This window comes from Pangasianodon hypophthalmus, chromosome 5 (assembly GCF_027358585.1).
Source record: "Pangasianodon hypophthalmus isolate fPanHyp1 chromosome 5, fPanHyp1.pri, whole genome shotgun sequence".
Lineage (NCBI taxonomy): Eukaryota > Metazoa > Chordata > Actinopteri > Siluriformes > Pangasiidae > Pangasianodon > Pangasianodon hypophthalmus.
This window is the reverse complement of record NC_069714.1, coordinates 12,630,384-12,644,181: the sequence shown is the minus strand read 5'-3', so window position 1 is coordinate 12,644,181 and position 13,798 is coordinate 12,630,384. Positions and strand designations below refer to the sequence as shown.

Sequence of the window (13,798 nt, the reverse complement as noted above, 5' to 3'; positions counted from 1 at the left end):
ACTGGTTGCACCTGTAAGCACAGACACACTTCTCTGCCACTGCCTAGTGTATGGTTTTTAAATGTTAGCGTTTTGTTTCAAACATTCAATTCACGCTCCATCAGAACAGGGACAAATGAAATATGCTGACAAAAATACTTAACACTTTGCCTGACATTATTAGGCAAGTATCTTTATTATACAGTAGGATGTGCCAGTGAATGATCATTTGGTATACCGTGGATGGTAAAGTCTCTGTATAAAAAAGGCCTGTACAGTCAGTACAAATGAGTGTGTGAAAATGACGATTCAGAATACATTACATTACAGAAGCAGATCATTCATGCATTCATATTTTAACTGAAAGCTTTGAAGATATTTAAAAATGTATCCTCCTCCAATCACAATCCACACACATATCCTTAGTCTAATTATCAATGAAAAGTAAGTGCTAGAAATGGAGTTGGGGAAATGGGGGGAAAGAGCGTAAAAATGAACATTCTATTACAGCAGATCCACATTTGTAGTAGTGGAAGCAGTTTCTAGATGATGGTGACACTTGCTGAGCCCTGGGACGTCTCCTCTTGCGCATGGCCCTTGAGCAGCTCTTTCATAAACTGCTCGAGAGCGGCGAAGTAACCCTGGCACTGCCAGGTGTCGTTGTGCGTTCCCTCAGGGAAGATGGCGAGGCGCTTAGTCCGCGCAGGCGACAGCTCGTACAGCTGCTTCATCATGACAGGAGGGATAAGCTGGTCCGAAAGGCCCGAAATGAAAAGCGAGGGCATGCGGCACAGCGTCACGTACCTGTAAGACAGAAATTTGTTCTTATAGCACCAAAGCGGCAGGTAACGCATGGGGAAGAAGGAAAAGAGCGTGGACGCCATGTGTGGGATGCTCAAGAACGTGTTCTCCACCATTATAGCTGCCACGCGGTGTGGGTTGACTGAGGCCAACCTGATGGCCACGGCGCCCCCCAGAGAGCGGCCAAACAATACGATCTTAGTCTTGTCGATGTCAGGCCGTGACATGACATAGTCCAGTGTGGCCTCAGCATCCTGGTAGAGGCCCTCTTCACTTGGCTCACCATCACTTTTTCCATAACCTCTGTAGTCTACTAGAACCACGTTAGCTTTTAGGTTAACAAGCATGAGCAGCGCATTAGGCACGCGGTGTCCGATGTTCCCTGCGTTGCCGTGAAAATACAAGATGGTGGGCACTAGAGCAGGATTTTCACCTGTGTAGCGCAGCAAAATTAGGTTGAGCCGCACACCATCTTTGGTGCGTATATAGACGTTCTCATTTGGAATTCCAGTAGGCATGGGAACATAAAGGCGTGAGGAGGAAGGCTGGTCAGGGAAGTACAGCAGCACATCCTGGAACTTGTACAGGATCCCAGCCACGGAGGCCAGGATGAGACACAGCAACAAGATGCCTCCATAGAGGTGGAAGGTAAGGATAAGAGCCAGCAGTGAGATGCGACAAACTCCCCAAGTCCAGGAGCCCACAGTCAGCACGCATCGCTCCAGGATCCCCCAAAACCTCCATGACTTCTCCATGACAAGCCGTCTGATACGAGACGCTCCAATCTCACTCTACAGGTAATCTAGGGACAAATCAGAATGACAAAGAATAAAAAATTTGAAATTATTAGGGGTGAGCAATACATTATATCAGAGTGTCTTGACAGCACGATAAGAATGATTAATGATAATTATTACACACACACACACACACACACTTAAAGGCAGACAGGCAGCTGTATTTGTGATAACTAATTTTTATAGTTAAGTGTTACAATGCCCTGCTGGATCAGTGCAGTGTTTTCTACAAACCCATTAGTTTATACCAAATAACACTAATCTGTGCTTTTTATGTAATTTAAACATTGTAAAAAGACAACAAAGTAAATAATGCATCTCATTTGCATTCAGTACACCAGCAACTGTATTTCCCCTGCACCTTCTCAATCACTGCTGCTGCGTTACAGATGTGTCAGTAAAGCGTGCTGAAAAATAGTCCCAATGTACAAGAAATCTGTTTCACTCTGCGTAATCACCTGACACAACTGTTACTGATACGGTGCACGAATCTATAGTCTGGGCTACAAAGAAATCAGCCCGAGGTCACCTCTTATACCATTGTACATTTTTCTTAAGACTGTTAATGGTGTCCTGAGTTCCACAAAAGTGCAAAGTAATCCATTTAAGATCTCTGTGAACAGCATATAGTGTCAGGGGTGCCAAAATAATGTGTTTTATCTCTGAAAGACAGGGATCTTTTTATACCAGCTGTATATACAGCTATATTGTTTAATGTAGTTTTTATTGGATAAACTGAAGCTGTGGAAATGGGAAAATACATATAACATGACATATGTTTTTATTTGCATAATCCATTCCACTAACTTCATTTATGCCCAGGAGCTCACAGACTTGTTATAATAAACAGAAGAAGGGCAGACAGCAGGTTAAAAGGAAGCAGTGGACACCTGGCTCCACCTTTCTGAGAGGGTTAGCTAGATGCAGGCTGAAAAGCAGCAGCTCTTAAACCACTGCTCAATGCTCTCAGTGCTCAGTGTACGGCTAAAGCCCTGTTATTTACACTCATTAACCGCTACACAAACCACTATGCATGTCGCGGTAACTCTACCTGTTAATTAATGCCTGTGGCTAATGTTAGTAACACACCAGTAAAGGCAAAAACGAACACAATTAATCAGTCGCATTAATACGGTTAGCATCAGAGCTACAAAAACCAGCTCGCGACATGACGTTTATTTATACACAGGTGTACTAAGCTTGATTACTGCTGTCATGCTAACCCACAGCTAGACTGGCTAGTTAGCAAACCTGTTGTTAGCAACATTAGCGAAACCGGCACTGTTAACACAAACTGTACGACTACACACACATACTTACAGCTATTACACTCTTCAAAGGCACATCTTCAAACGGTAAATAAAATGGTTTCTTTTGTGCGCTAAATGCACACGTTTATCCATTCCACACAGACTCCGTTACTGGTTAGCACACCAGTCAGACCGCTTTTTCAGTGTGTCACACTGTAATCAGTCCGAGCGGAAACATGCGGCACCTATTAGAAACTATCCGCATAAAGATTTTTGCTTAAACATTGCTTCTAAATCAATACACGTACACGTAATAATGGATTAAATTACATTGAATATACATATTTTTAGTTTTAATCGTCAAATGTTTGAAATGTTGGGTGTTACGTGTAATGTTAGATACGGCTTTTATTAACGACCAGGTTGCCAAAGGATTAACTGTGTACCGGAACATCCCTCCGTCTCCTCCGAAACAACACATAAAACAAACATGTGCTGTATCTCTGTGGAATGGAAAGCTCAAAATGTGATAAAATCTCGTGGCAGGAAACTCATGCCCGGCAGTCCTGCTGCACTGCTCATTTTTCTTCCACTGGAGAGCATAGATAGGAAAAAAGGTCGATGGGATAAGCCAAACACGTAAACGCCATCGCCATCTTGGAGAGGGCAACTTTCCAAGTTAGGCTGATTGACTAGTAATGATTTTAGGAAGTCAGCCAAGATTTGCAGCTGTGCAGCATTTAGATATTTAGCAGAATTGCTGACAGTCCAGAACAACACCAAATGGTCACATTACCCAGTTGAAAGCTCTTACAATTTAAATTATGGCCATGCATTTCTGGTTCACACCTCCTAAAACTACTAGAGGCACTGAGAAACACCTGGAGACCTTCCTGTGTGCGTGTGCCCAGGCTGTGTCCTTGTAAGTCAGGAAGTAATATATGATGCACTATTTGCAATAAATACTGCTATAGTTGAGGTCAAAAGTTTACATCCCCCTTTCAGAATCTGCAAAATGTTCATTATTTTACCAAAATAAGAGGGATCATACAAAATGCACGTTATTGTTTATTTAGTGCTGACCTGAATAAGATATTTCACATAAAAGATGTTTACATATAGTCCACAAGAGAAAATAATAGCTGAATTTATAAAAATGACCCTGTTCAAAAGTTTACATCCCCTTGATACTTAATACTGTGTTGTTACCTGAATGATCCACAGCTGTGTTTTTTTGTTTAGTGATAGTTGTTCATGAGTCCCTTGTTTGTCCTGAACAGTTAAACTGCCTGCTGTTCTTCAGAAAAATCCTTCAGGTCACTGAGGGACTCATATGCAACTATTACAGAAGGTTCAAACGCACACTGATGCTCCAGAAGGAAAAAACATGCACTAAGAGCTGGGGAGTTAAAACTTTTGAACAGAATGGAGATGTGTACATTTTTATTATTTTGCCTAAATATCGTATTTTTTCACTTAGTACTGCCCTTCAGAGGCTACAGAAGATAGTTACATGTTTCCCAGAAGACAAAATAAGTTAAATTTACCCTGATCTTCAAATTCAAAAAGTTTTCACCCCCCAGCTCTTAATGCATGGTTTTTCCTTCTGGAGCATCAGTGAGCGTTTGAACCTTCTGTAATAGTTGCATATGAGTCCCTCAGTTGTCCTCAGTGTGAAAAGATGGATCTCAGAATCATACAGTCATTGTTGGAAAGGGTTCAAATACACAAAAATGCTGGAAAACCAAGGAATTTGTGGGACCTGAAGGATTTTTCTGAAGAACAGCAGGCAGTTTAACTGTTCAGGACAAACAAGGGACTCGTGAACAGCTATCAGTAAACAAAAAAACACAGCTGTGGATCATTCAGGTAACAACACAGTATTAAGAATCAAGGGGATGTAAACTTTTGAACGGGGTCATTTTTATAAATTCAGCTATTATTTTCTCTTGTGGACTATATGTAAACATCTTTTATGTGAAATATCTTATTCAGGTCAGCACTAAATAAACAATAACATGCATTTTGTATGATCCCTCTTATTTTGGTAAAATAATGAACGTTTTGCAGATTCTGAAAGGGGGATGTAAACTTTTGACCTCAACTGTATATACGGGGGTCACGGAGTCTGCATGTTCTCTCAGTGCTCCTCCGGGTACTCCGGTTTCCTCCACTAGTCCAAAGACATGAGTTGTAGGGTGCTTGGCATTTCCAGATTGTCTGTAGTATGTGAGTGTGTGCGATTGTGCCCTGCGATGGATACCCTGTCCAGGGTGTCCCACGCCCTGTGCCCTGAGTCCCTGTGCTCCAGGTTACCCCGTGAACCTGAGTAGGATAAGCGGTACAGAGAACGGATGGATGGATGGACTATACACTATATGGCCAAATGTTTACAGACACCTGACCATCACACCCATATGTGCTTGTTGAAAATCTCATTATAGATTTAGTCCACCTTTGCTGTTAACCTCCACTCTTCTATGAAGGGTTTCCATCAGATTTTGGAGTGTGGCTGTAGGATTTTGTGTTCATTCAGCCACAAGAGCATTAGTGAGTTCAGGCACTGATGTTGAGTGAGGAGGCCTGAGGTGCAGTCAGCATTTCAGTTCATCCCAAAGTTGTACAGTGTAGTTGAGGTCACAAGTCACTCAAGTTCTTCCACATCACCATTGGGACAGGTTTGGGCTAGGCCTGTTAAAGATATGAAAATTAAAAAATAAAAAAGTTTACATTCTAAAATTTTTATGAAAGCATCTGGATAACATAATGGCAATAAAGAGGTTTTAAAAAAATGCCAGGAGTGTCCCTTGCATTTTCCTGCCTGGGACATTGCCTTTGCTCATAATTAAGCTAAATTCTCATTATCATAATCCTCAGATACATTAGCACTTGATTTTAGCACTTGAATGCACCATCAAAATATGAATGAAGCAGCACCAGTGTCGAATTCCAGCGAATTCCAGTTCCCAGCACATATCGCAGCCTACAAACATGGCCGCCCCGGACTACACTCTCCAGAATTCACACACTCTGCCTCGTTCACAGTCACCAGGCTTCTGACTGAGCACACCTGTTCTCTCACACACATGCGAGCACACACACACACACACACACACACACAGCCAGACTCTTTAAAAGAGACTCTCACTAAGCCACAGTTTGTGAAGTATACGCTCAGTTTGTGTGTAAGCCTGGTTTCCTGTGTGCTCTTATCTCGTTTGACTTTGCTAGTTTTCTGATTCACGTGATTTGCCTTTGCCCAATTTGTCCTGTTTGCTGATCGCCTGACCCACTGCCAGTTTTGTGTTTTGACTTCTGCCTCATGATTTTGTATTTGTTTGCCCTTCTCTTATTAAAATGAAAGGTCTACTACAATTGCATCTGTTTCAGCCTTTCCTTCATGACAACCAGCAGGCGTGCTGTTCATTTATTTATTCACATAGCTATGTGTTGTGTATTATGTGTTTCTGTACATAATATTACAAGCACATTGTCAAATCCTTGAATCTCTGAATCCTTGAAAAATGTTACCGAGTCTCGTTTCTGATAAATCCATGGTTAGATTGTGTATCCTGTAATATATCTCGTCTTTCTTGTCAGTTGCACCAATGTCAGCCGTTTAGTAAAACCCAAACCGGGGGTGCTATGATATCTATCACGATCAAATCTCTGCATGTCAGTAAACAACAACACACACAAACTAACAGATTACATCTCTGTATTTATTTTCATCAGAACACATTTTTAACCATTTTAGTAGTAGTTTTCATACCTTTGAAAAGATCATGAACTGTGAGTTTGTTTTATAAATAATTCCTCAAAGTTGTTTGTAAAAAATTAAAGAAGTTACTGAACTAAATCATCTATATTATTACAATATACCGGTAATATAATAATCCTTTTCTTTAAATAATCATAGTCTTAATGTTATCTCTATATGCCTTTTAACCTCTATATGCCTTTTTAACTTTTTTATTCTTTTTGTGTTGTTTTGCTTTTGTTATTTTTTTTTTCCTTTTTTAATCACAGCCTTCAGGTGCTGAGGTTGTGATTCAGAGGATAGTCCTTATGGTTAAACCACACCACTCAGAATAGTTCTCAGTCGAAACAAACCAAAAAAAGTTCAGACACTTCCAAAAGAGGGATAAAAAAGGACACAAACTCAGAATGCAAGCAAACCTCCAGAGGAAACAGAACCACACATAGATAAGCATTCTTATAACATATTTACAACAGAAAAACGACTGAGGTTCAGGGCTGCATAGGTCCACAGGATAGAGAGAGAAAGAGAGAGAGAAAGAAAGAGAGAGAGAGAGAAGAAAGTATTTCTGCTTGCTAAGTGAAAATGATGCATGGGCCACTACTTACACAGTTGTATTTATAGCTGAAAATGAACATGTACTGTATGTGTGCAAGCATAAAATACATCTTATTTGTAGGTTTGGTGGTATTTAGCAATATTAGCAGGCATCTGTTACAATCATTCTTGTGGGTCACTGAGGCACAGTAACTGAACCCACACAAACATACGCATACATGTTGTGAAATGTTACAAGGAGATCCAGACTCATTTTGGCTACCTGCGCTTAAAGTGATCTCATTCACAGATTTGGTATGCTGACGCAGTGTGACATGGGGGTGCTGACGCTAGCTGTAAACCTTGTCTCATTCAGCATCAAAGTTAGCCTATACTGTAACATCGCAGACCTTGTGGTTTTCAAATTTCTTCCTGACATTTAATGTACACACAGTGTACACACAGTATAGGTGAATGATTCCAGAGGCGTGTGTGTCCCGGCGCAACTTCATTAATGTGGTTTCATGTGCTTGTGCTGTGGGGTTTTTAAACACTCAACCTAACCTGGATCACTGGGCTTTTCCACACCTTTTCTGTTTTTTTTTTTTTTTTTTTTTTAAGGGGTGGGGGGATGGGGGGAAGAGGGTGGGGGGGGTGTTTCTTTTTCTGCTTTTTTCTGTCCTCCTCTATCTGCTATGGCTTCCCTTCCTATTATCATTCTTATTATTGTCTCATCTGTCTTTTTCTTCCTTGTTCTATTCTGTTCTCTTTCCTCCTGACAGGTCCAGATGGAAGGGATGGAACTGTTTATTTGTGGATTAGTGTGTGTCTGCTGTGTGTGTCTAGAGGAGGTGAATGGGGTGAATAATTCCTTTCTCTCTCTCTCCCTCTCTCTCTCTCTCTCTCTCTCTCTGTGCCACTCCAGAACAGGTGGTCTCAAAAGAGGCTCTGGTGTTATGAGTACGCTAATAAGATCTCAGGAGGGCCATCTCTCTGTGGTGTCTTTTAATTATTCATTAGACAAGTCCTTGCTGTACCAAAGCCATGCCACACTGAATGACCTAGTACATTTCTTACTCATATTTATATCAGTTTTAATCATTTTACTTTTAAATCACTCTAGCTCTTGAGCTTAGTTCCTTTAAGTATTGGGGAACTGGAATGAATTGAGAGCTTACTGGTTAAGAAAGGCTTTAAAGTAGACATTTTTGATTCAGTTTTAAATTCCCACAGTTCAAATTCATCCAGAATGTGAATTGTTACTAAAATGAACCTCTGTATTCCAAGGCAACATACCATTATTACATTATCCATTCTTCAAAAATATTTCAAATTTTATTAAATAAGTTTCCTTTGATTTAAAGGAAATCTTAGTAGCCTTGTGAGATAAAGAAGTGAAAGGAAATTTGATGGAAAGAAAGTGAAGGTTGTGACTGTTTTACTAATTTATGTGTCAGCTCATTATTTAGCATTCATTTTCCATCAAACCAAATCTGTTGAATGCACAATTAATTCAGTCTCCAAAAATAAATCAGCAACTTCAACTCCAGTTCAACTCCAGTGCACTGAAATCTTAGTTTCAAACCCAATATAGTTTAATGTTCTAATATTCAGAATGAATGAATTTATAATTAGTACTTATAACAATTTTGCAGAAATACAGTAAGGTTAGGGGCTACCGAGGCCAAAGAATTGATCTACTTGATCTATCATTCTTATTTTCCTTTATAAAAAAAAGATTTTATGAAGGTGTAGTATATGTAAAGAGAAACAAACCCTTAAATTTGTTCTCTGTATTTTAGATCTGTGTTTTTTTCTAAAAATACAGAAAATCCTCTAAAATCCCAAATCCATAGATCTATAAATGATCTACAAAAGAAGCCAATGAGCTCATGCTAGTTAGTTATAGATTTCAATTTGAATGTTTTGGGTTGTACTGCAGAATGAAAGTTGCTGACCCTGTCTCTGCCGCTGGCCTAAGAATGCTGTTTGGCGCCCAAGCTATCTAATGTGACTCAGATTAATCATGAAGTACAAATCCAAACACTCATGCTCTTAAAATGCTAATCATTATTGTGTCTCTGAGCCACTATGAATATGAATGCAGCTCATATTTGTTAGAGTATAACTGTAGAAAAGGGGAAAAAAACAGGAAATCAGCCCTTAGCATCTCCTCCCCTGCTCCTGCTCAGTCAAAAAAAAAAGAAAAAAGAAAGACAGAAAAAAACAACTCTCATATCTTTGGGTCACTCATAAGGGCCCTGGCCATAGGGAGCTGCGTGACTATATGGTGGATCGTCACGAATATGCAGCAACAAATATTTTTTTTTATTAATACACATCTAGTCTAGGATGAAAAAAAATTTAACTGAGCTGTCCATGCCATATTACGCTCTACAAGCAAGAATTGCAGAAGTGTGTGAATGTGTGCATGTGTAAACAATGAAAAAGCCCTTTCATTACCGTGGAAGATATGAGATATTCAGCAAAGCAATGGGTACTCTTTTGGTTGTTTTGTCTCTTATGTTCCTTCTGGCCACGTCCATATTCCAAATTAAAGCTGAGATCTGCTTAAAACGTATTGCGCTATGAACCTGTTGTCTCCATATCATTTGGGTTTATTAATAAAATTTAGACTGTTTAGTCTAAACATTAGTAATAACATGTAATTATTGAATATAGAGTAGAAAATATATCTCTATAAATATTACTAGGGGTGGGAGAAAAGCAGACTTAGGGAGTTTTTGCTTTTGTGGAGGTTGAGTGGACATTACCAAAGAGGAAGCATTCACCTTGATAGTGAATCATATTCCAAAGATTACAATTTGACAAAGGCTTTTTCAGCAAGCACTTCTATTTCCAGTCAATAACTTTTCTGTATATTGCACACATAACTGGAGCCTCAAAACCTCCTGACCTACTGTCCCAATGACATTGCAATGGCGAAACTACTGTATGCACGGTCAGCTTTAGTAAGGGAGAATCAATTAACGAATCAGAATGCTGGGTTTCATCTTAGGTAGATTTGTACTTTCTGACCTATTAAAACTGTTTTCTAGGCTCCATAGTAATCCTTGTGATGGACAGAGCAGCATATATGAAGCATATGGTTGGGCACAGATATGCACACATACACACACATGCACACACTCGTATTTTCATTTTGATAATATACACGTAACCCATCCATGTGTCCCATCCTTTCCTGCACAAAGACCAGTAATGAAAAGAAAACGAGAACATGAAGAGATCCTGTAGTCATCTAGTGCAACTGAAATCCAAACCATTTGACACAGTGTAAAAAATATGGTGCGAGAGAACTCCACCCTAGAGAGGTCTCTTTCAACAAAAGGCTGTGGTGTTGTCCCTTGTTCATGACATTGGATTAAGTTTGTCCAGTGTTCTTTATAACGTTCGCAGGTCCGTCTGTCTGTCCGTTTGTTTGCTTTGTTGATTGCATGTCCACAGTAATCCCGTCCTGCACTAGGAGTCCCAGAAAGCACTGCAGCCAATCCGAGCTGGACTGAGAACTGACGTTTGCTGGCTGTAATGATCACCTGCCTCGTCACTCATCATTGGTGGAGTTCTCCTCCAGGGAGGACATGGTGCTGAGGTTGTGGGAGGCTGTGATTGTGGCCACAGTATGGAGCAGGACCAGGACTAGCAGGCAGAGTTTGAGCCTGCTGTTGCACAGTCTGGAGTTTGCTGACGAGCTCAGGGACGTCCCGTGCTGGCATGACGGGTGAGTTCTTTTGAAAGTCCCTTTGGAGCTGTTGTCAGACTTGCTGTCCCATCGAACGTCACAGCACTCTGCTTCTACGTCTGAAGGGCTGTCTTCCACGAGCCCTGAGAGACACAGCAACACATTATTACACAGGATGCACTTAGAGTAGCACCCAAAACACCTGAGCTCACTACACTTCCAACCTTTATCAACATTCGAATATAATCGAATCTCAAGTAAGACTGAGATCTTATTATCTTTCACTAATATCAGCCAAAACAATTTGTGTATAACGGGTAAAGAACTAAGAGGGAATATAAAGTATTATTCATTAAGAGATGGCTACAATCAACAGTGTGTGAGGAGCATGCCTGTATTAGTATTTGATATTCAAAATGAGCTTTAAAAATGAAGCAAATGAGGTTTGAACAGGATATTTAGACACATTTCAAATACAGATGACAATTTCTCAAACCACTAAAACAGTGTGTTGTAACCATAATAATGTCTCTTTAAATTTGTGTTACTTGTGAAAAAATATTTCTATATTTCTGATATAGCAAAAAAGCCCACTTAGCAGCTCAGATGGACTGAAATCCATCTGTATCAATCCTGTAGTGCAAAGGTCACTGGGTGAAACCCATTTTTCTGTGGAAAAAATAAAATTTTCCACATAATCTTTCAGCCGAATAATGAATGTGTCATTCTGGGCCATCTTCAGCTGGGGAATGAAATTTTATCCAAGATACTGTACGTGAGCATCTTGGTATGTTATTGGAATTTTGTTGTTGTTTGCACTGACATGTTTATAGCATATAAATTATTGAGCATATATCAACTGGAATGCAAATTACTTCCTAGGTTAATTCCACAATACAGTTCAGATGGTTTAACAAGTTTGGCTTAAGAGCTAAAAAGGCCGTTTTGTCTCTTCACAGGTGAAGGTAGGAAAAACAGTGAAAAACAGTGCTACTGAAGAAAATACAAAACCCTTGAATTCACACACTTCTCTGTGTGACCAGTAGGTGGCATTGCAAACAAACTCTGATGGGTGACCAACGCACACAGGCCTTATTGCACTGCAATGCAACGAATCAGACAGTATGCAGGGCCAGATATCTGTGTATATGCCTACCTGTGCATATAAAACTAGGGCTTCCACCATAAATTAACTCATCATTGTCAGGCAATATGAAAGGACACCTCTGCTGGACCTCATAGCAGTACTGTCTACAAGGGATCCTGTTGCTGCAATGCATCTGTGTGGTCTGGAAGTACTGGAAACACAGCCAGTGTTTGTAGACAGTCTGAAAAAGAGAAATACAGAGAAAGAGAGATCAAGGTTAGTACGGACCCACTGCAATTGATTACATATCACTGATACCGTGGTAACAGTTAGAACTTAATACCTCCTGCCCTAGTATCATGGCAACCCTCCCTCCTCCCCTGCTGCACATGCATTTATTTTCCTCTTCTCCACCATCCAATATTCTTTCACCACAGACTTATTCCCATTGTGTCCTGCACGATTTCATCATATACTGCACTTTATGCCCACAGAATAGCAGAAAACACGGCTGCACATAGATTTTGGCATCAATAAGATTTCATTTAAATTTTTTTTCAGAGTTAATCAATCTAAAATAAATGCATCACTTTGTCCTTTTCAATACAATATGTCCTTCTCAATACAGTATGTCCTTCTCAGTTCTGAGAGCTACTACAGTATTCCCACAGCACACACTATCCTGTCATCAGGACCTTTGTAGAGTTATCAAAAAAATGTACAATGTTACTTCAGGCAGGCTGTCAATCATCAAACCACCAAAGTGGTGAAGACATCTCTCTTTATAAATGCAGTGTTGAAGGTTACGCTGACAGTTCACAACTGTGAAAAGCCAGGGCTCAGCAAAAACCACATTTCACATTACATATTACATTATATATATAAATGTAATAAGCAATTAAAAGGTGTTTGTCAGCAGGGAGTTTAAAAACGCTTGCTCAGGATGTCTTTAATACTGATCTCTGTATGTGCATTTATCGATGTTTCATGGTCCTCAGTGTTGACACTGAAACAAAAGAAACGCTCTGATACATTTTCCTTGGAGCGTAATTTGATATCCAGGTCAGCATTAAAAGGCTTGATGCATGAGCATTAATGCACTAATAGCACTTTGTAGTTGAGAGCTTCAGAATGTCTTCTTTTATAGCTACTCATCATTTATAGCTAAGACAACACATGACATCATCTCCACTTGTCTGTCACAATTACTAATAAAACACTGGTTCATTCCAATTTTACCCCTCACATTTTCAGTCAGTGATAGACAGATAGATAGATAGATAGATAGATAGATAGACAGACATACAGACACAGTCAGCCAGATCAAACCCGTTCTAGCATGACAATGCCCTGCGCACAATGTGAGGTCCATAAAGACAAGGTTGGAGTGGAAGAACTTGAATGATCTGCTCAGATCCCTGAATTCAACCCCACTGAACACCTTTGGGATGACCTGGAATCCCGACTGCATGCCAGACCTCTTCGCCTGACATCAGTGCCTGACCTCACTAAAGCTCTTGTGGCTGAATGGGAAAATCCCCACAACCACACTGTAAAATCTAGTGGAAAAATTTCCCAGAAGAAGTTATTATAACAGCAAAGGGGGGACTAAATATGGAATTAATCTGAATATCCCATTATAGTATGAAGTTGGTCCCCTTTTGCTGCTATAACAGTGTCCCCTCTTCGGGGAAGGCTTTCCCCAGATTTTGGAATGTTGCTTGGGGATTTGTGCTCATTCAGCCACAAAAGCATTAGTGAGGACAGGCACTGATGTCCAGGGAAGAGGCCTGATATGTAGTCAGCGTTCGAGCTAATTCCAAAGGTTTTCAGTAGGGTTGAAGTCCCCTACCTTGGCAAACCTCGCTTTGTGCTCAGGGCCAC

At 40.2% G+C, this 13,798-nt stretch overlaps 2 protein-coding genes across 2 annotated transcripts in view; both read right to left on the bottom strand.

The window, feature by feature from the left end:
• Positions 1–138: 138 nt before the first annotated feature.
• abhd13 (abhydrolase domain containing 13) lies at positions 139–3,070 on the bottom strand. Its single transcript, XM_026946540.3, has 2 exons — positions 2,898–3,070; positions 139–1,582 (listed from the first exon to the last, which is right to left on the bottom strand). Exon 2 carries the CDS (start codon positions 1,533–1,535, stop codon positions 522–524), a length of 1,014 nt encoding a protein of 337 aa, XP_026802341.1. The 5' UTR covers positions 1,536–1,582; positions 2,898–3,070; the 3' UTR covers positions 139–521.
• A 4,687-nt stretch (positions 3,071–7,757) lies between these two features.
• Positions 7,758–13,798, bottom strand: part of LOC113546891 (NALCN channel auxiliary factor 1) — a 102,750-nt gene continuing 96,709 nt past the window's right edge. The window contains exons 2-3 of the mRNA XM_026947007.3: positions 11,984–12,155; positions 7,758–10,970 (exon numbers count right to left, since the gene is read on the bottom strand). Of these exons, the coding sequence (XP_026802808.1) occupies positions 10,690–10,970; positions 11,984–12,155 (453 nt within the window). The 3' untranslated portion in view covers positions 7,758–10,689. The remainder of the gene's footprint in view (positions 10,971–11,983; positions 12,156–13,798) is intronic.